This window comes from Equus quagga, chromosome 15, assembly GCF_021613505.1.
Source record: "Equus quagga isolate Etosha38 chromosome 15, UCLA_HA_Equagga_1.0, whole genome shotgun sequence".
Lineage (NCBI taxonomy): Eukaryota > Metazoa > Chordata > Mammalia > Perissodactyla > Equidae > Equus > Equus quagga.
Genome location: NC_060281.1, coordinates 80,622,491 through 80,644,867, shown reverse-complemented (window position 1 = coordinate 80,644,867; position 22,377 = coordinate 80,622,491). Strand labels below are relative to the sequence as shown.

The 22,377-nt window shown below is 53.9% G+C and overlaps 1 protein-coding gene across 1 annotated transcript; it reads right to left on the bottom strand.

Moving 5' to 3' along the window:
• Positions 1 to 471: 471 nt before the first annotated feature.
• GLTP (glycolipid transfer protein) lies at positions 472 to 22,363 on the bottom strand. Its single transcript, XM_046639948.1, has 5 exons — positions 22,125 to 22,363; positions 7,214 to 7,272; positions 6,028 to 6,161; positions 3,246 to 3,396; positions 472 to 1,631 (listed from the first exon to the last, which is right to left on the bottom strand). Exons 1-5 carry the CDS (start codon positions 22,225 to 22,227, stop codon positions 1,449 to 1,451), a joined length of 630 nt encoding a protein of 209 aa, XP_046495904.1. The 5' UTR covers positions 22,228 to 22,363; the 3' UTR covers positions 472 to 1,448.
• Between the last annotated feature and the right edge of the window lie 14 nt (positions 22,364 to 22,377).

The following is a 22,377-nucleotide window of genomic DNA, read 5'->3' as shown; positions in this document are numbered from 1 at the left end:
ACTGACTCACCCTCTCCAGCCAAGGGGGCAGTCATCTCTCAGCTCCTGCCAGGCAGTCTGATTTTTCAAAAGAAGCTAGCAATGAAGATTTTTTTTCCTGCTTTTTCTCCCCAAATCCCCCCGGTACATGGTTGTATATTTTTAGTTGTGGGTCCTTCTAGCTGTGGTATGTGGGACGCTGCCTCAGCATGGCCTGATGAGCAGTGCCACGTCCATGCCCAGGATCCAAACTGGTGAAACCCTGGGCCACCAAAGTAGAGCGCGTGGACTTAACCACTCGGCCATGGGGCCGGCCCTGCCATGAAGATTTTTATGTAAAATTTCCCCAGTTTCTCAATGTGGCAACTAGTTCTCTTTTCTTAAACCGTGGAGGCCAGAAAACAGGTACTTGGCTGGTTTTCAGTTGTAACCTCTGATCCAGGAAAAAAAAAAAAAAAGAGAGAGAATCAAGAACCAAAAACAGCACACCAATGCGATTCCAAAATAGAGATTTCTTTATTAAGGATTATTTAGTTTCTCCATAAAAATCACCAATTGTTCCTCATTGGGTTTTTAACACACATCAGTTCTTTTGGAGTTGCTTTGTTTGCCCCAACGTTAAAAAATACAGCTCTTTTTAGCGCCAGTAAGGACAGTTAAGGCAACAAGGACGCATTCTCTTGGGTCTGAGCAGCTGGAGAGTTCCTCCTTTGCCCCTTGAGAGAACACACGTGGTAGGTAGTTTCTTAGGTTGGAAAAGCTATCCCTGCAGAAGATAATTATGCAGAAGAATGCACACAGTCATCTTCAGTCAGTAATTTGTGCCCGATAGCTTTAAAATACTCACCCCCCCACCCCCACCCCCATCATCAAAGGCTTGCTGGTTGGTTTCAGCTATAAAAAGACTGTCTGGCAAAAGACAGTGAGAAAGAACGGATCTGTGATGACAGTGCTCTGAGGCTGGGCTGTGTGAACCGCAGAACACACACCAGTTTGCTTTAAAAAAAAAAAAATCCCGCAATCGGGGTCTTGTATAATTTTAAATCAAAGTCTTCATAGTCCTTAAAATTCCCAAAACATCATTCTGCCAGATCCTCATAAGGACGCGCTTTTGTTTTGAAAGTGCGGTGTATGACACTGTCCCCACAGAGTCATGCTCACACAGGGAGAACCCCAAAAACCCTAGGACGTGATTTATTAGAAAAATTAATTGACTTTTACCACACGGGAACGAAGGTCTGTGTTGTTGTGAAATTCAAAGAAGATTCAGGAGTAGGATGGTTAATTATTGCTCCATTATGATAGACCCCAAAATGACTTTAAAAAACCAGGACTGTCCCCTGCAGCCCCCAGGCAGCCCCCCGCTGCTCCGGGGTGTGCGGGCCAAGGGCGGCCCTGCGATTCACAGTGATCCGGGCTGGCCCGGGTCCGCGAGTGGCCGCATGTGGGCGGCTGTCCCCGCCGGGCGCCTACACCTTGTAGCTGAGCTCGGCGTTCATCTTGGTGTACATCTCGTAGATGACATCGATGGTGGCCGTGAAGTTGACCAGGAAGAGGCGGGTCTTCTCCAGGCACTCCTCCTCCGTCACCGCCTGCCCCTTGGAGAGCGCCTTCAGGAAGTCGGACTTGTAGGGCGCCGCGTACAGCGCTGCCTGGGGATGGCAGAGAGGGGCGGGCGGGTGAGCCGGGTGGGCACGGCGGGGTCCAGGGGGGACTTCCCGAGGTCTGTGCTGGGCAGGGGTCGGTGCTGCTCATGGCGTTGGAAGGGCAGGGAGGAGGCAATGGGCGATGTGTGTTCCCTTCTACCCCCGTGAGGGACAGCAGGAAGGACACCAGCTTTGGGGACAGACAGACCTGCGTTCAAATTCCAGCTTGTGCCGCCGACTAGCTGTGAGCCTTGAGCAAGTTACTTAGCCTCTCTGAGCCTCAGTTTCCTCATCTGTAAAATGGGGATAATAATAGCACCAACCTAATTGGGTTGCTTTTGTAAGGATTAAGGAGGTTGTGCAAAGGGCTCAGCAGGGTCCCAGGCACACAGTAGGTGCTCAGCACAGCACCGGGCACACAGTAGGTGCTCAGCGTGGATGAGCCTCTTCCCTCTGGGGTCCCTGCTCTGGAGAAGGTGAACTGCCGGCTCGGAAAACGCCCTTTCTGAGCAGGGGAGAAGACTGGGCCCGCTGATCCGAGCTGTGGCCTCTTCTGTCCTTCAGGGGGCGACCCTCCCCTGAACTTCAGGGCTTCCCGACACTTGAAGAGTCCAGAGCATCAGAAACTCGCAGAACTGAGAGCCAGAAGGGAAAGGATGCAGCTGGATCAACAGCTTAGGCCACAAGTTGGACAGGGTGAGGGAATTACAAAAAATAATCATAACAATGGCATTAAGAATATAAATAGTAATAGCCTCGATTTCGAAGGTGGTGGTGTGAGGCCTCCGGAGGGAGCAATGCTCTGCAGGAGTAGGGCGTGCTTTCACGGTGCCCCCTGGCACGGGCCCTGTCCCCAGCCCTGCCAGGGCGGACGGCCCAGAGGTGGCCATGTTTCCCGCCCGGTGACTGGCTCTTCCTGTCTGGACTGGACAGTTCCCAGCCCAGCCTGCCCATGACCTGTGCCGTGTGGGAAAGAGACTGGCCCATGGGACTGCGGTCCCCACGGGAGTGAGGCTGGGCAGGGGGTGGTGGCTGAAGGAGAAAGTGGCCACAACAGGCTGGAGGAGACGAGGGGCAGCGAGAGGCGGGGCGGCCAGTGACAGTGTGGAGGGCACCCGGGGGCCTCTCGACGTCTCCTGAGTGAGCCTCCAGCCTGGTGACCCTGGAGCCTCTCAGGTCAAGGGTGGTTCTGAAGCCCTGTTTCTTGGAACCCTGGCCATCATCACCTAACAAGCCACCAAGAGCCCTGTGGGCCAGTGTCCTTTCAGCAGATGCCTCAGTGGGCACAGGGGCCCCCCTTCCTATCCCTGCCCAGGGTGAGGGTTGGGCCGAATCATGGGGGCCAGTTAGGCCAGCCCACCATCCACCTGAGGTCCTCGGAGCCTCTGCCTGGTTTCCCCCACGCCCTCCAGTCGGGCCTCCTGGGACAAGGCACCCCGACAGAAACACCACAGAACCTGCACCAGATCTCAGGCCATGGCCACGGGTGCAGCTGGCAGAGAGAGGGCAGCCCTCGCTGAGCCAACACAGGCTCCAAGGGGCCACAGCTAAGGAGTGGGGCGCGGGCAGCGGGAGTGGACCCCGCCCCCGGGTGGCCGTCCTGGGCCCGTGGGGGCTCACCTGGAAGATCTTCTGCACCACCCAGCCGTGGTACTTCTTGAGGGCCATCTCGTAGGCCTTGGTGGCGTTGACGCGGATGAGGTTGGGGTGGTTCTCGTCCCGCTCCCCATCACAGATGCTCTGGAGGAAGACCTGGATGAAGCGGAGGCCTCTGCGGCCCGAGAGGAGACGGCTCTTTAGGGTGTTGCACGCTCCCGCGCGTGGGGGACCCTCACGCACTCGGAACTCAGCACCTAGCGCGGGCCAGGGGCACGTCCACACAGAGGCGCCGCTAACCCCTCAGCGGTTCTCTCTACACTCGGCTTAAATGTAATGTGACTGCCCAGCTCGACACAGCCTGTCCCACCCGCCTGTCTACACTAGGCCTGGTGCCAGCTCCTGACCACGGTCCCTGCTGGGCTGTAGGGTCTACAAGGGCCTTGCCCGTATCCGTGGCCACGTGGCCTTCCATGGGCCAGCATGTGGCAGGTGGCCATCAGTGCCTGAGGACTGAAGCCACAGCGCTGGCCCTCATAGGGCTCATGGGCCACAGACGTGGACATGCTGACGAGCCTGGCCCAGGCCCGGGCTCCCTGCCTCCGCCACTGCCCGAGCCACGGTCTGGATCCTCCAGTGGCCACGTGAGCCCTTCCTCCAGGGGTAGGACAATGCTTCAAGAGCCAGGAGGAGGGTACGGGGTATGGCAGGGTGACCGAATCGAAAATCAGATCCATCCAGCCCTTTAATCCACATCGTCTCATCTGCGGCCCCTCAGCCCCGTGAGGTTCAGCTTGGCACGACCCACCCATTTCACAGAGAAGAACACCGAGGCACCCCTGCAAGACTCAGAGGCCAGGATGTGAACCAGCCCGATTCACCCCACGGCTGGGCTGCTGCCTTCACTGTCCCTCACTGTCCCCCTGGGGTCCCTGGATGAGCTGCTCTGCTCCCGCCCTGCGGGGGGTGGGGGTCAGGTTGGGGGGCTCTTAGGGGAAGGCGTGCTGGGCCTAAGGATTCAAGGTCTCAACGTCATCACCTACGAGGTGACGGAAATCCTCCACGCTCGCATCAGAACCCTCCGCCATCAGGGATCAGCCTGGGCTGTGGAACCAAGCATGGGATACATTGCCAGCCCTGCCCTGGATGGCCGCCTCCCAGCACCCCTACTTCTCCCCAGCCACTGTGATGATTCCTTCTCAAGCCCCATCCGACCCTGCTGCTGACCAGCTCTGGGCCCCTCAGTGGCTCCCCGGGAGCCCTGACCAGGCTGGCGCTCGTCCTTGTCCAATCCTGCCTCGTCTCTCCCTGCTCCCGCCTTGCACTCAGAGCCCTGGCTGGACCAGGCCCTCCTGCAGCTGCAGACGCACCGTGCCCTCCTGCCCTCCCACCTCTGCCAGGCCGTCCTCCTGGGACCCTCCTGCTCAGTCTTGGAGACTCTGCCTGGTGTCCCTCCTCCAGGAAGCCCTCCCTGACCTCTCTGGGCCCCGGGGTCTGCTATCCTGCTGTCAGGATCTGCCCCTCAGCCTGACACCCTAAGAGGGGCTGTGGCTCATTCAGTGGGGCCTCCCACATGCCCAGCACCACGCCCAGCACACAGCAGGTGGGCATCCCGTGGTCCGAGTCACGTCTGATCCGGACACGAACGGTCTAACTGATCTGACATCACCATCTGCCTTGCTCCTCCTGAGAACCCCCAGAACTGCCGATGGACAGACCCAGGGCCATTGCTCATTCTGGGCCTGGGAGTCTTGTGCTGACAAAGGTGGGCAGCTCGGTGGGGGCAATTCCTAGACACGCCATGAGGGTGTTAATTACGGTCCAGCTGCCCCCTGATGCCCACCTGGCCGCACCCTCCGGGGAGCAGATTCTCCCTGTTCCATTCACCAAAGAAGCGGATGACAGGGGTGGGGGGCTAGCTTCCGGGGACGAGGAGAGAGAGGGGGAGGAACACCCCTCCTGGCTCCAAGCCCCAGAGAGAGGGCAACACTGGGGACATCTGTGGGGCAGAGAATGGGTCCCTGACTTCACAGCGGCTGTTGGAGGATGTGGTGGCCGCACGGCTAAAGGAGAATTCTGTAGCTCAGCGAGCAAGCTGCCTGGCCTCTCTGAGCCAGCAGCCTCATCTGTCAGATGGAACAATTGTTTGGGGCTTCACAAACAATTACGAGGACAATACGTAGAGTGGTTATGAGCAGTGAGAACTCTGGGGTGAGCCTGTCTGGGTTCAGATCTCTATCAGGGTACCCTGCCTCCAGCCCACAGGACGAATCTGTTCAAGTCAGATAAAAGCTCCTCCCCCTAAGATGCTGTATTTCTGTCAAGAAACTGCCATAATATACAAATCTACCACGTGTGTGATGTGACTAGCCCTAGACAGGACACCTCCGTGCAGTGCACAACCTGCACAACTGTGCTTGGCCACTCAGTCCCAGCTCTGCCCCTGTGACCTGGGCACATGATTTGGCATCTAGAAGCCCCAGTGGCCCCCTCTGTGAGATGGGGATAATCACCACCCCTAACTCACGGTGTGTGACATGCATTGGGGCGTATAAAGAGCCTAGCACAGCGCCCAGAGGATGCGCTCACTTGCTCTGCCTCTGATGGCACTGAACAAGGACGCGTCACAATCAGGCGGGCCTGGGTATTGGGGTGCTTTTTCCCAGCCACTAACTAGCCTCACACAGAAGAGAGCCTGTGTGGAAGAAATCTGCTTACTGGCAGAGCAGATGCCGGGGGCGGTGACAGGATTGCCTGTTCCCCCAGGCCCAACAGCCACATGCGCCCTGCCCCCAGCGCCCATCACCTTTTCAGCCACATCAGCGCCAGCGTGGCCCCCACTTTGGGCCACTGTGCCCCGTACATTTCCTTCTCCACCTCCAGGATGTTCTGCAGCGTCCGGAACTTGGCTGGGTTGGTGTCATAAACAGCTTTGATTTTCTGAAATGGAGCACACGGGGTTTCCCCTTGGAAAGGCTGTCCCATGGCCGGCCGGCCCGCACGCGGGGCGGAGGGGCACACACCGGGCCTTCCTCTCCTTCCCCCAGCACGAGGAGCGGCAGTGGGCTGGGGGGAACCATGCCCTCTGTGACTGCTCACGACCATCGAGCACCTCCCGCGAGCCGACGGGCACCGTGCTCCACAGGCGCTCCTTATTTGGTGCCCACAGCAACCCCGATGTGGCTCTGTCATTATCCCAATTTGCAGATGAGGAAACTGAGGCACAGAGAGGGGAAGTGACGTGCTCGAGGTCACACAGCTGGTCCAGGTGAGAGCAGGTTCCAGCACAGGCCGGCTCCAGAGTCCACGTTCTCCAACCACTGACAGCGCCTCAGACACCACGTATCTGAAGTTTCGCTTTTGTGGACAAGTAGAAATAGGCTTTTAGGATTCAAAGATGTCCAGGGACAAGGCTCCTGAGTTGGGGCCAGGCACTTGGGGTCTGAATCGCACCTCTGCCACTTCTCTGCTGTGTGACCTTAAGTGGGTCCTTCAACCCCTCTGGGCCTCAGCTTCCTCATCTGTAAAATGGGGATGATGACAGCAGCAGCCTCCAAGGGCTGCTGGGGTGAAGAAATGAGACCATGCAATGCGCCCAAGCCCAGACCCGGCCCTAAGTGGATCCTCACGGGAGAGGGCCAGTGGCTGCGGGTGGCATCGCAGCTCCCAGGACTGGGTAAGGGAATGGCCGGGCCAACGCCCTCATGGACTGTGCTGTTTACTTCTTATGTGGTTGGAGTGCATGCAAGAACCAGTAGGTTCCTTCTCAGGTCGGCCCTTCAGACTGTGGTCCCTGTGAGGCTGTGACCCGATGGTGTGACGGCAGGGGACCAAGAAGCCCAAGCCCCAAGTCAGAGGAGCCGGAGTCGAGGCTGTTATCCACGTCTCCTTCCTGTTCCTTGGCCTGGGGCCCACAGCGGGGGGCAGGGCACCGTGCCAAGCAGGTTTAGATGCCTGACGCAGGTACCAGGGCTGCCGGGCCACGTACGTACCGTGATGTTGCCACTTATGTCCGCCTTGATGGGAGTAAACACTGGGGACCCGAGGCAATCTGGGCAAGAGAAGGGAAGAGAGATTTAGATTCCCAAGGAGGGTGATATTCGGGACCGCCACAGAGGCCTGGGGACAGGAGGGGAGGTCACTTGGTGTGTCTAGGGAAAGGTGGAGTTGTTTACAGGTGGCAAAAAGGTTCGGGGGGGGGGAAATTTGGAGCGCTGGGCTCCAGGTGAGACCATTTTCTTACTGCAGGACTTGTCAGAGCCTTTAAAATGCAACTGGACTATCTAGGGGGCAAACTCTTTTGTCCGCAAAAGTTCTGTCTAGGACAGCACTGTCCAGTAGAACTTTCTGCAACGATGGAAATGTTCTGTATCTGCATCTCCATTACGGGCCACGTGTGACTATTGAGCACCTGAAATGTGGCGAATGTAAATTTGTAATTTTACGGAACTTTCATTCGTTTGAACTTAAATTGGGTACCGTATTGGACAGCACAGCTGCATAGTATCTGGCAGAACGAATGCTGTGAGAAACCCATCCCGGCCAACAAGGCAGGTCACCGCTAATGAACCAGCTTGGGCAGGAGACAGGAGGAGAGGGGCCAGAGTCACTAAAGATGACCTTCTCAGGCACCAGGTCACAAGGAAGAAATGAGCTGCTGCCCCAGAGGCCCCATGGTCCTGAGACTGCGTAAGAGCCCGGGAGCACACCAGCAAGGGGATCCCGGCCTCTGATCGAGGGCCTAAAAGTCAGCCCAGGACAGCTGGGGCGCGGAGCATGATGAGCTTGGGGCAGACCGCCCACTCTGCACGCACTGGCCGTGGGGGCATTGGTACCTCCCTCCTCCCGCTTTCTGAGCCTCAGGTTTCCCATCTAGCAAGTGACGCAACAGAACCAATGACAGGGTGCCACAAGGACGACCCACTCCCAAGACACACATTTTGTTTCTCTCTGGGATCGGAATGCTCTTCATTGTTTTTCGTTTCTCGGTGGTTCATAAAATAGCGGTGCATCTTAAAATGAGTGACGACCTGAAGTTGATGAAATGTAGACCTAGAAATGGGCAGTGCCTGGGCTTCCAGGGCTCCGCGTGACATGCGAGCAGCCTGCGGCCTCCTCTGCTCCTTTCCCTCCTCCGTGACCCCCTTGGCAGGCTGTCACGAGGACCAGAGACATCCCACGGGTCAGAGCGCCTCGCTAAGGGCTCGGCACGGAGGAAACACGCCGGGAATGGCGGGTTGTCTCCCAAGCAGGCTCAGCACGGACTTCGCCCTCAGAGCCTGCAGACAGACAACGGTGCCTCCCCAGCGCTTCTCGCTGTCTGCACTGCTGAGTCCAGAGACCCGCCACGCCTGACACAGAGCCCAGGGGACAGACGCCCGAGCAGGCCACAGGCGGGTACCAAACCCACAGGAGGGAAACCCGGGCCAGCTTCCCCTTGCTGGGCAGGGGCCTCAGTATGCACCAACTGACCACACGGGAGTAGGGAACCGGGGGAGGGCCGTCTGTGGGCTGAATTCCACCCAAGATGACCCAGCACACCTGACTGGCCACATGGAACATCCTAATCGCAGCTGTTAAAGGAGATGCTTTGGGGAAACAGCCTGAGACACTACAAATGAACTAGCCCGTAACCAGAGGAAGGAAGCTGGGTGAGGGATGCAGACTGACGGGGTTTCAATCCTGGCCCAACCCCTCCCCAGCTGAGCGAGTCTCTTTGCCTCTGTGTGCCTCAGTTTCCTCACATGTAAACGGGGCCCTAATAGTACTTATTTCACAGAGTTGTTGCAGGAATTAGAAATCGTGCATTGATCACATTAGCAGAGCCCCCAGCACATGAACACGCAGTAAATGGACTTTGACCATTTTCAAGGCTTCATATTATTACTAGAGTCAAGCTCCATGGTTTGCCCGGTGTTACCAAGCTGTCTTGGAAGCCCAGGTCCCCCAGAACCTCACTGGGTGGAATGCACTCAGCCTGTGCCCCCTGCCACCTTCCACTCTCCTCCTTCCTAACCGAGGCCCCTCGTGGGGCCGGGACTGCCCCTTCGCCCTGCTGTGCTCGGCCCCTCTCCCACTCTGCTGGGGGCAAATCTCCCGCCACGGGGCCACAGAGGAGCTTCTACCAGGTAACCACGAGGAACAGCTCAGAGGGGCTGGGCTGGGGTTACAAGTGGCTTGTCCCACCTAACCCTGGGTGCTCTGGCCTCCCAGATGGGCCTGCCAAAGGCATTAACAAGGTAACTACTCCATCCCCTTTAATCTTGCCTGATGCATCACTGACCTCATCCTGCAGAGGCAAATGTGGGGAGGTCGTGCAATTTGCTAGCCCTGGAATGTGTCCTCTCCCCGGACACTAATCTCTGGCCCCCCCAAAGGACAACGCATTCTAGACTTAAATAATAATGCAAGAGGGCCAAGATTGTCCTCCACTAGTGACTATTTCCTGTTGACAGTGCAGCCAGGGGTCGCCAGTGCTGCCCTCCCAGGGGCCATGCAGGTGCCATGGATGGGCTGCGTGGGGACGATCCCCCAAGGAGAGGCCGTTCCTCAGCTCAGCCGATGGCTTTCCATCCTCATCTTCCAATAACGTCCCTAGATATGATGAGGTGGACTGATGGACGGCTGGGGGGACAGCTGGTAGAGTAGGATCTTAATGGTAGAATCCAGGTGGCAGGTGTACGAATATTGACGGTCAGATTCTTTCAATTTGGCTTGTTTGAAAATTTTCATATAAAATGTTGGAAAAAATATCAGGTTTTCTCTTGCTCATCAAGTCATATTTCTTCCTTGTACTTTTTCTCCGTTTCACTGTCACAGCGATTGTAGTTACACGTGTGACCCTCTGTTCTCCATCTGTCTCCCCCACAGACGTGCGCTCGGAGGGCAGGGACCAGGTCGCCTCGGTGCCCGCAGTGGCCCCAGCTGCTGGCATGGGGCCGGGCTCCAGTGGGTGCCTGGACGACACCTGTGGCGTGCTGGGTGAACGGACTGTGGGCAACGTAAGCCTCGAGGTGTATTTCCTGCCAGGCACTTTTTCTATCCACTTTCTCATAGTCCAGGTTGACCCAAAGCACTGGTTCTAAGCCCCCATCCAATCAACATGATGGAGAACATGGGACGGGGCTTGGGCCTCAGTTTCCCCGCCTGTAAATGAGAAGGCTAGCAGGAGCTCCCCCGCAGGGCTGCGGTGAGTGCAGAGGCGTCTGTGCGTGCTGGCCGCAACTGTTCTGACTGCGACAGGCTGACTTCCGAGGCAAGCTGTCCACGGAGAGGAGAGGAGACGGGGGCCCGGTAACAGAGCGCCATCAACCACGCACGGCGGTGTACTAGCTTTTCCCAAGGATGCAGGTCATTCAATGTGCATTTTAGAGACGCAGAGGAATGTTACCCAGCTTCCTTGGCTCTGCGAACAGCCCCTGTGCGGTTCTGAGCGGCCCTGCCAGGGGCCGGGGGAGGCTGGTCGTTTGTCGTGTTCTCCTGACGGTGCGCGGTGGGTCACGAGGCCACCGCGGTCAGCAGCCCAGCAGCTGTTACTGCACGCTGTGGCCACCCGTACACAGGGTCAGATCTTCTGCTCAACTGTGCGGCACGGGTACGGGGCCCAGGGGGCACTTCTGGAGCAGGGAGGGGGCAGAAGCGTCATCCCCGGAACCCACGTCCACGCTGGCTCCAGGGGAGCAGCCGGCAGGAAACGCATCTCTGTGTACACATAAAATGTGCACCGTGAAGCCGGTTTGGCAGCGTCTGCGAGCGGCCTCTGGGCTCAGCCCCCTCGCCTTCCACAGCCCAGAGGTGCTGTGTGAACAGGGGTGCTCCAGGAGCAGCTGAGCTGACACCTGCTCCCACTCGACCCACGGAAGGCTCTGGACTTCTGTTTGTCCTCAGTGCAGTCCAAGGCCACTAGGCCCAGAAAAGCCAAGTGACTCACCCAGGGTCACACAGCGAGAGCCGGGCACTCAGACACAACTGCAAAGGCAAGTCTGGTTCCACCACTCCCTCGCCTTGCTGTCTAGAATATTCCCATCGGTGTGAACTCAACAAAAGTGAGAGGACTCTGGCAGGAAAACCAGAAGATAGATTTTAATCCCCAAGCACGTGGTGGCCTTTCTAGCTGGCCCCTGCTCTGGATGGAGCAGGACGTGTTTCTAGCAGGTTATGCGGCCTCACCTATCCCACAGAAGGCAGCCCTGCCCCAAAATTACCTTTCTTGTTTTACCAGTTTTGCGGTTCCCCCAAACTTGTTTTTTTACTGCAGTCAGCAAACAAGCTCTATATGCCATGCAGAACCTGCCAGGAGGGAGGCAGGGGGCTGGCATGGTTTTCCAGTTCATCATCTTACCTCCAGGGAGAAAGGAAGGTGTCCCCAAAATAACAAAGAACAAAAGAAAAATCAGATACAATCCCACCTTCTTACTTTATAGGACCAGCTCTAATGGGCACAGATTCTTTTTCATTACTTTTTTTTGGTGAGGAAGACTGGCCCTGTGCTAACATCTGTTGCCAATCTTCCTCTTTCTTTTTCTCCCCAAAGCCCCAGTACATAGTTGTATATCCTAGTTGTAGGTCCTTCTAGTTCTTCTATGTGTGACACCACTACAGCATGGCTTGATGTGCGGTGTGTAGGACTGTGCCTGGGATCCCAATCTGCGAACCTTGGGCCGCAGCAGCAGAGCATGTAAACTTAACCACTATGCCACTGGGCCAGCACCTGGGCACAGATTCTAAATACAGTCAAGCCTTGGTTATCTGGAACATGTGGCAAGTGGCCCCTTCTGTTTAGTGTAGGTTTTTCTAAGTATGCTACTTAACCCATAAAGTATGAGGAAAAGACCAATAAATCTGATTACAAACCCAGAAATCTTCTATATGGGGCTGGGGGTAAATCTCATCACCAATAAAGCCAAACAACGAACTGATGGGAGGACAGGGGTGTTTAATCTGTGAAACAAATATCACAGACAAGAATATTATCCTTAATATGTAAAGAGCTCTTACAAACCAATAAGAAAACCCAACAATCCTATACAAAAATGGGTAATTTACAGAAGAAATGAAAAGATGCTTAATCTCAATAAGAAAAAGAAAACAAAACTAAAACAGTGAAATATTTTCCATCTATCACATATGAGTGAACGAAGCTTTTCTAGTTCAACCATTCTAGATGGAACGCATCAAAATGTAATACGAACATCCCTGCTTTCGTAGAGCAAGCCATTTGCAGTTTTCTTAACAGGGTCATCATTGAAAGTATGAATTATGATAAAGGTGTGACCGAGTATCATCACCGCCCTCCTCAACCCTTCACAAATGGCTCTGCATGGCGTGTTTTGGGGGTTTTAGAAAAGCTTTGCACAGTTTTAAAAATACTCCTCTTGGGGCCAGCCCTGTGGTGCAGTGGTTAAGTCCAGCGCACTCTGCTTCAGCAGCCCAAGTTCACAGGTTCGGATCCTGGGTGCAGACCTACCCCCCACCCTCCCCCCCCCCGACCCCCGTCAAGCCATGTTGTGGCAGTGTCCTGCATACAAAACAGAGGAAGACTGGCACAGACATTGGCTCAGTGACAATCTTCCTTAAGCAAAAAAAGAGGAGGATTAGCAAAGATGTTAGCTCAGGGCCAATCTTCCTCAGCAAGTAAACAAATAAATCTAGATAGATAAAAAAGAAAAAAAAATCCTCTTTCTGACAGTTGGCGGTCCCTTCCTCCTGCTTCCTCTGTAGGGCTTTGATTCCGCTAGATACTTAGAAAACAAATAGCCAACTGTGTCAGCATCACCCGCACAGTAAGAAGAAACAGCCAGCAAGCAGGCATTGTGCGTGACCTCCGTGACAATTCTGGCTGGACAAGGGGCATTTAGGGCCTCCTGCCTGGGTCTTTGCCATGGTTCAGATGGGGGAGATTGCCCCGAGAGCAGAATTCCCCATAAGCCAGCAGTCACCTCATGCCACGCAGGCTCAGGCTCATTTCCTCTTTCCCTGGCCTCATCCTGGTTGGAAAGCACCGGCTGTGATGCTCTGAGCAACCACAGCGCACTTCTGAAGTTTCCACCCAAGCTGCCCGTCAACACCTGCCTCTTCCAACAACCGTCTGTGACAATAGGTGAAGTTCCCGACATCGGGCCACGAGGTGCCCATCACCCTGCCAGGCCCACCCTCTTATTTCATCTCGGGCCTCATTTTCAGTCAAGAATCAAAAGCATTCCATTTCTAAGACACACAGCTTCGCTTTCAGCCTGTGCGATTCAGGACGGGGACCCCTAAGCCAACCCACAAATACTCCCTAAAGGAAAGATAGGATGCTGTGTCGGGATGCTGGGAGCCTGGTTTGGGGAGGTTCTATTTCAAACTCATCTTCTTTTTTTTCAATAGCTGGGTAATAAGGTTCAGTTGCTAAACTCATGGGGCAGATGAACTTTACAGGTCCTGGATACAAGGATCATAATGGGAGGCAAGGCACTCAAATTACAGCTGAGAGAGATGAATCATTTATTAATCCACTGGGTGTGTGTGTGTGTGTGTGTGAGAGTGATGGCTCAGTTTGCAATAAGGTCTATTTTGAAGGATAAGAGCCCTGAGGATGCCCACCTTCCTAAAACTAATTTCCCCTCTAATTTCTAGCTAAAGAGGAAAGAAAGAATGTTTACAAAACAATGCAAAATGTTGCTTTTAAACATCAGCCCCATGACATGCCAACTCTCTTTGTCCACAATTGCCCCCTTTGGCAAAAATCAGCCTTGAACTGGGAATGCAGTTTGGGAAAATGATTTCTCTAACTTGCTGTGTGACCTGGAAAAATTAGTTAACCTCTCTGAGCCCCAGTTTCTTCATTTGTAAAATGAGGCTAATAATACACTCCATCTCATAGCGTTGTTGTGAGGCTTAAATGAGGTTGTATAAATAAAGGGCTTAGCACAGTTTCTGGCACTCTTTAAGCGCTCAATAAAAAAAGAAGGTATTCTTTGTGCTTATTATTATTATAATATATCATTATTTTCATCTTTCCCAACAGGCAAACCTTTTCTTTAGAGAGGAAATCTAGAAAATAATGATGCCATTAATTAAAATCTAAGGAGTGGGGCCGGCCTGGTGGCATAGTGGTTAAGTTCGGCACGCTCCGCTTCGGCAGCCCAGGTTTGCAGGTTCGGATCCCAGGTGTGGACCCACACTGCTTGTCAGCCATGCTGTGGCCGCAACCCACACAGAAAATAGAGGAAGACTGGCACAGATGTTAGCTCAGGGTGAATCTTCCTTCCCAAAAAAAGAAAATAAAAGAAATCTAAGGAGAAAGAGAGGCAGGGAGGTGGGAGAGGAAGGGAGAGAAAGCGAGATGGATTGATTGGTGTGGGTAAAATTAGCAAGAACCCTCCAGTCATAAAATAACGACTGCATTCCAGACCATTGAAAAAGAGATCTTAGAAGACAGTGGAGAGGAACCCTGGGGAACAGCAATGCCGAAAATGAATCATTTCTGAGCGTGGGGAAGTGCAAGTCAGCTGCCTAACCACAGGGTAGAAAGCGGAGGTTTTTATAGGACGCTGGGGAGGGCTGATGGCTGCAATGACTTTTAAAAGCTCCGATACAGTTAACACTATAACAATGAAAAAAAAAAGGCCCTGATACAAGTAACACTGTAAGAATGTAACAAAAGGAGTGAACATCCACCCAGGCCATTTTAAACTGAAACGATGAAACCTAAGACTGGAACCCAGCGCTTCCATTCCGACAAGCTCATTGAAATCAGCACATTGTCACGCCCGACGAGAACTTCCTATCCTGGCCGCCACCCCAAACAGCACGAAGGGGCCCTTTTTGCCCTGGAAGAGACTTGGAGCGTGCTGGCCTCTCTTGTTGCAGGGCCAGCCCACTGCAAAGCCCCGTGGGCCACTTTCTAGCTGTGTGACCTAGTCAAATCCCTTTACCTCTCTGAACCTCACTTTCTTCTTCAGTAAAATGATGCCAATTCCGCCTAATTCATAAGGTCATTGTGAGGCCTGAAAATGATATTGGCTAGTGCAATTGGAGGCACATGGGAGCCACTCAAAACAGGGGTTATGCTAGCTCCAATCGGGTCATGCATTATATTTGACAAAGCCCTTTGTCAGGCATTCTTGCCAGTTGAACACTGGCAGGGCATCTACGCTACGCCAGGCGTACTGCGGGGCCCTGGGAGGGCCCACCTTCTGCCTCTGCGGGATTCATAGGGGGCATCGTTCCTCCAAGCAGCCCCGTGCAGCGACGCCACACAGAGGAGGAATGGAGGCGAGGAGGAGCTGGATGAGCCGGCAAGAGCCAGTGGACACTCGCGTCTTCTCCCTTCTGCTTCTCCATCCTACCCATTCCAGGAGGGAGGCCGGACCTCAGCCCCCGAGCTCAGAGCCAGTCTTCTGACCACGGAGGTTCCAGGGGATCTAATCACAGCACTGGGACAGAGCAAGCAGGCCCACTGCTCTGGGCTCTGTGCTGGCCTTTGGGTGTTATGAGGCCGCTGGGAATTCTCAGACTTAGCAGCCGGGCAGCACAGCTGGCAGTTGGCCACCAAGACGCAGAGAAAGTTTCCTTTTGGAAGATCCTTGCTTCCGAAGGGTTGTGTGACAAGAGGTGCAGTTTCTAAAGGCCTGAGGCTGTCTGTCCGACCTGAGCAAAGGTGGACTGATTCTGGGCACTGAGCACCAAATCATTTTGGGAGATCACCTCCACTGACCCTCCTGGGAAGCCCCGCTTCCCTGCTTTCCAGTGAGGGCTGTAGGCTCAGAGAGGAGGAGAACTTGTACGTGGACACACAGCTTTGACACCATAGAACCAGGACTCAGGCTCAGGGTGGCTGAGCTTGATGCCAACGCCCGTGTTTCTTTCCATTCATCTGACTAAGGTGTTCCAAGCACGGACTCAGCGGACGACAGACCCAGATTCAAAGCGACTTCTCCCTGCTGAGCCTCGAAATAGCCATCTCACGGGCTGTTACAGAGACAGGATAACAACGCGGCCAGCGGCAGCCCTCTCCCCTGGAGTGACTCGGTTCTTGCTCAGGCCAGATGATGAGATCGTGAGCGTGATGCATCGGAATGACACACAGTAGGGGCTCCTAAATGCCAAGAATCGAATCCTCGCTTCCCACTCGCAAATGCACCTTCACCTGACGACGAGAGTCTGCAGGCAGTTTCAAAACCGCAAAACCCACGGCAGAAAGTGTGTACGCGGCTCCCTCCGCGACAGGACACTGTTTCTTCCTCCTAGAGGCATCCCTCCCAGACTCACAGTCCATATCTCGTTCCTCCAGAATCCAGCTCTCAACACTCAACCGAAATGATAACCAGCCTGCCATGGTGAGAGGGCGGCACGGCTTATCCTTCTTGATATCTTCTAGACAAAACCAAAAATAACCATATCTATTTGTATAACTTAAAAAAACGCAAACCCATTGCGGAGATGTGGTGGGTGGTCCCAAGTTCTGGAAGGTGCAATGGAGGGAACAAGTTCCCCTAAAGATGGGGAGCTTCCTTATCACAGGCCAGGGGTGCTGGTGGGGCTGCTTCCTAGGCAGTTCACGTGATGTTCCAATTACAGGAAAAATGGACCTGTTTGGGCCTCTCCACGGGTGACTTCCACATCCCAGGCATTCAAATTGGCATTCAAATGAGCAAGAGGTGTGGGCCCAGCTCGGCAGGCCAATTATGCGGCACACACCTCAGAGGAAACCTGCATATGTGGTCTGTGGTTCCCAGTATCTCAGACAAGTCACTGCGGTGCCAGCAGAGCAGCAGAGGCACTGGACTTCTTGAGCCATGCAAGCTGGCTCCACCGAGGGGTGCTTCTCCTCTAGCGGCCAGGAAGCCAGGACAGCAGGCAGGCACATGGCCAAAAGCACTGCATAAGGCACCCAGAGGCCTGAGTTCTAGTCTGGCTCTACTGGTCACTCACTGGCTGTGTGACCCTGAGCAAGTCACCTAACCTCTCTGGTCTCAGTTCCTTTGGCCATAAAACAAACAGGTAATTCTGTGCTTCTGGGCTGCCATTGGTCCCCCAAAATAGAGCGAACACTGAACCAAAGTGATGGGAAACCACTCTTTTTTGTGTTACTCTAGAACTAATTAACGAGTGCCAGATACTAGGAGGCCTGATTCAGTGGATAACCATTTAATTAAGCAAAGAGGGCTGAATGAAGAAAAATCACCCTCAGAATTTGGATCTCAAAAACTGAGAGATAGAAATCACTACCTTCAGCTCCCACATCTTTGGTTTCTCCCTAAACCGCGAGAGCAAACCGGTGTCACCTCATGCATCAACTCTAAATGACCCAGAGTAGTTGTGTTAAGAAAGATGCTGAGACTCAAAGGGGAAAACAGTATCATGACTGATTAATGATGCCTGCCATGGGTACAGGATATGTTATATATTTTAATTTTGTCCTGCATTTTAATTTACAAAGAGAGAGAAAAAGCAAAACACTTTTAGAGAGGACCCAGTAAAAATGAGAATGGAACTGGAAGCATTCACTCAGCAAAGATCACTAGCCCTCCGAGTGCTAGGCACTGAGAGGACTCAAAGCGTCAGAAGGTGATAGGTTCTGCGGGAGTCGATGGGAGTCAGGAATGACACTCTGGATGAGGTGACCCCTAAGCTGATTCCTTAAGGTAAGTGGAACCCAGCCAAGCAAAGGAAGGTGCTGGGCTGCTCAGGAGTGGTGCACCAGGCAAAGAGACCCACATGGGTAAAGCTCCAGACGCCAGAGATGGCAGGGCACCATTTGTGGGGCTGCAAGCCATTCAGAAAGGCTACAGCACAGATTTCAAGGTGAGGTAATGGGGAGCCACTGAGGCTTCTAGGTAGGGAGTGACAAGACTAAATGACATCTAAGTCTGTCTCCGCCCCACCGCCCCCGCCCTCCAATTGTCGCTCCAGAACAGAGGCATAACTGACCTAAAGGGTGAGTGAGCAGGCCTCCCAGAAGTCAGCTGCAAACTGATCAGTCAGAGGTGATATCTGATTACTGGGTCAAGGTAGAGGAAGACGGACACAGGGTCGGCTGCTAAGTGGATGTAGTAAAACTCGTACAACTGGCAAGAGTCAAGCTGGAGATAGGGAGACGTGCTGGCCCAAGATGTGGATTCCCTAAGCCACATCCGACCTGCAGCCAAAGAATCAGCATTCACGAAGCCCAGACCAACCAATCTGTCACAAACCACACTGGATGAAGGTTTAAGAAATGTGGTTGTGGCTGGCCCTGCAGCGTAGTGGTTAAGTTTGGCGCACTCGGCTTCAGTGGCCCAGGTTCAGTTCCCGGGCACGGACCTACACCACTTACTGGCAGCCATGCTGTGGCAGCGACCCACAGACAAAATAGAAGAAGGTTGGCACAGATGTTAGTTCAGCAACAATCTTCCTCAACTAAAAAGAGGAAGATTTGGCAACAGATGTTAGCTCAGGGCCAATCTTCCTCACCAAAAAAAAAAAAGAAGAAGAAGAAGAAGAAGAAGAGGAAGAAAGGAATGTGGTTGCTCTAATAGGTTAAAAGCCTTCACAACCTTCAACTCAGCAACTGCACTTCTAAAAATTAGAAACAACCAAAGATGTATGCAAAGAAATATATACAAGATGTTCACTGTGGCATTGTTTACTAGAGCAAAACAATGAGAAGCAATGTAAATGTCCCACAGCAGGGGACTGATTAAATAAATTATGGCCACATTCAAACAACAGAATTGATGTGGAAGGATGGTCATGCTGTACTGTTGGGTGGATTTTCCCTTCAAGGTCTATTTTCCCTTAAAGATGGATGTAAATGAGTTCGGAAGGAAAATACTCAGAAACGTCAGCAGAGACTTTTTTCTTTAAAAATAACCTTACCTCCAAAGATTGTGAGAGGATTAAGTGAACTGATGTACAAAGAACCCTTAGCACATAGTAAGTGCTCAATAAATGACAGGGAGATTTTTATTCATCATTTCTTCTTGCTTATTTTCCTGAGATCTGAGAAACAGATCTTCCTTGCAGAATTGAATACTTTTTAAAAACGCAGCTTTCAGCCCTTTGCCATATTTATCTTGAGAGCAGTGGTTCTCAAACAGGGGTGATTTGGTCTCCCAGCAGATATTTTCGTTTGTCACAATTTGGGTAGAGGAGGTGTTACTGGCATCTAGCAGATGGAGGCCAGGGATGCCACTGCACATCTTACAATGCACAGCACAGCCCCCCCCCAACAAAAGATGATCCAGCCCCAAATGTCAGCTGTGCCACAGTGGAGAAACCCTGATTTGGAGGCAACTGCCACTGCAATGCCTTTCAGACCTCTTGTGTCCCTTATCTCAGACCTGCTCCATTCAAGAGACACTGACACCACCCAGATCATCCTGGATGGCCCCAAGATCTAGATGCAACCCCTGTGTTAGAGCTGACAGCAGATCCCAATTGATCCCTGAGTCCCAGAGAAAAGCTACCGGAGGGAGCATCCTCCTATAACCTAAAGCCTCAGGAGAAACTCTCCCCTCAGAAGAGACAGTGGCTCGAAGTGGATGATCACAATCTTTTAGAGTGCTAAGAATTATCCTCTGTGGGCCGACCCACTGAGGCTTCTGTATAAAGGGCGCCTCTGTCAACAGATGTGACGGCCCACATCCCCCGGCTCGCAGGAAAGACAAGGATCCTTTGAGATCAGGGAAAGGGAGGAGGGGACATTCTCAGTCCTGGCACCAGATCACTGCTGGTTCCAGCTGTCACCATCCCCCTTCCTCTAAAAACAGCCAGACAATTGCATCGAATGAAGGTGCCCCCAAATGCAGAACTGACAGGGCAACTTTGCCGAAGATAAGAGAGGAAATGGCCCCAGAGCTTAACTCAGGGTTTCTCCACCTCGGCACTGCTAACATCGGGGGCTGGACCAATTCCTTGTGGGAGGGCCATCCTGTGCATTGTGGGATGTTTTGCAGCATCCCTGGCTTCCACCCACTAGACGCCAGTAGCATCCTCTCCACCCCCCATAGTGTGACTACCAAAAATGCCTCTAGACATTGCCAGCTGTCCCCTGAGGGGCAAAACTGCTCTCAGTTAAGAACCACCAGCTCAAAGAGATTCAGAATCCTTGTCCAGAGCGAGCTGGCTCTGTCCTATAAATGTTCATAGAACCAAAGAGGAGAAAGAGAAAAAAACGGTCACAAAAATAAACTCCTCAATGCTAAAGCCAGTTAGCTTCCAAGCCCCCTGCCTGGAGATTCAGCATTATCTCAACACTGTGATACTGATAATAAGAATGTTCTGTACATTCAACAAGCACTGACTGGGCACCAGGCACTGTTCTGGGTACTGGGGATGCAGCAGTGGACGTAAAGGACCAACACCATGCTCTCGGGTTGTTTACGCACATCTGAGAATCATGCAAACCAGGCAATTGTCCTCACTCAAACACTGATGAGTCCTCTAATATAGGAAGCACCACAACTAGATCCAAGGACTTCTGCCATAACCATTCTCCCAACAGCTAAGATCTTTTTGGCACCTAAGGCCTCAGAGATTTACACACACCACGCATTTACTCCTTGCAGCTGGCCCAGGAGATCAGCATCCCCACCTCACAGATGGGGACACTGAGGCTCAAGAAGTGGAGAAGGAGAGCTGGGATATGACTCCGCGTACCACAACCACCCCAGAGCTCCCAGCAGCACAGCTACCACCCACAACGAGCCCTGATCACCCACCCACTTGCACTGGGTGCCACATCTCCTCCGGCCAAGTCAGCGTTAAGGTTCTTTCAGTTTGTAGGTTTCAGCTGGACTCTGCCCTGAGGACTGGGATCTTCCTGCAAAGTCCAGTGAACCAGCAGGGCAGGGCACTGGGTGAGCTCACGTGGAAGAGAAGAAAGCAGAGGCTCAGGTTGCATCCCTCACCCGGGACCCGAAAGGCAAAGGGCAGGGCAGATAGCACTGTCTTCTCTTTCCCATTTTCCATCCAAGGCCTGGGCTGCGCTGAGGGAGGGGAGGTGGATGGGGGGGGGGGGGGGGGGGGGATCCAAGACTGGCTGAGGGACCGCCTTCCAAGTGTTCCTGTGACCTTCCTTGACATGACATATGGGGGAGGGTCTTCTTCCTTTAGAGCCCAGACTGAGGGAGGGATTCATGCCAAGCATCCTACATCTGATGTCACCCTACAAAGCAGCTCCCCTGGTCCTGGCCCCTGTTCTAAATGGAGGAAAAACTTTAGGTGGTTCCCCCGAGAAAGGGGCCCTGGAGTTCTGTGACTCCATCTTCCAAACTCTGCTCCTCACCTGCCAGGCTTCCTGCCTTTGGAGTGTGTGTGGGGTGTCTTTGGTCTGGAATGGGGGAAGAAGGGTTCACAAGGTCCCGTGGGGGAGCGGCTGGGAGAATTTAAGGACAAAAGAGGGTTTATGAAATGGGAGGACTCATTTTAAGGAGAGAGGTGAGAGCCGTTCTGAAAGGGAAAAAGGCGATGATGGACTGGGATGAAGGACTTGGGGGGAGAAGGGGTGGGGTGCTCTAGGGGAGAAGGAGGATTGGCGAACTGCGGATTTGGAAGAGTAAGGGGTGTCTGGGGAGATGAACGATTGGGGAGCCCAAGGAAGTGGAGTGTTGGGGGAGGGCATCTGAAGGATATTGGTGGAATGTGAGGTGTCTGGAGATGAAGGAGTGGAGTGCCCAGGGGAGATGGAGGATTTGGAAAGCTCTGGGAGGAGGTGGAGGATGTGACATGTTCGGAGGAGAGAGGATCTGGAAGTGATCTGGGGTAGGGAGAATTTGGGGTGCCTGATGGGAAAGGGGATCCTGGGGGCCCGGGGAAGTAGGATTTGGGGTGTCTAGAGAAGGGACGGCTTGGGGATGCTCAGGAGGAGGATTCGGGTGCGTCTGGCAGCGCTCCCGGGCCGGGCTGCCGGCCGGCTCCCCGCTTCCCCCGGCTCACCGAAGAAGGGCGGCAGGTGGGACACCGCCTCCAGGAAGGGCCCCGTCTCGATCTGCTTGTCCGCGGGCAGCGGCTTCAGCAGGTGCTCGGCCAGCAGCGCCATTTCGGGGTCGAGGCCCGCGGTGATGCCCCAGCCGGCGCCGCGGGCGTCCACGCCGCCCCCCGGGCCGCCGCCGTCACCGCCGGGGCCGTCACTGCCGCCCGCCGCAGGCCCCGGGGACGCCAGCGTCGCCACTTCCGCCCGCGCCGCGCC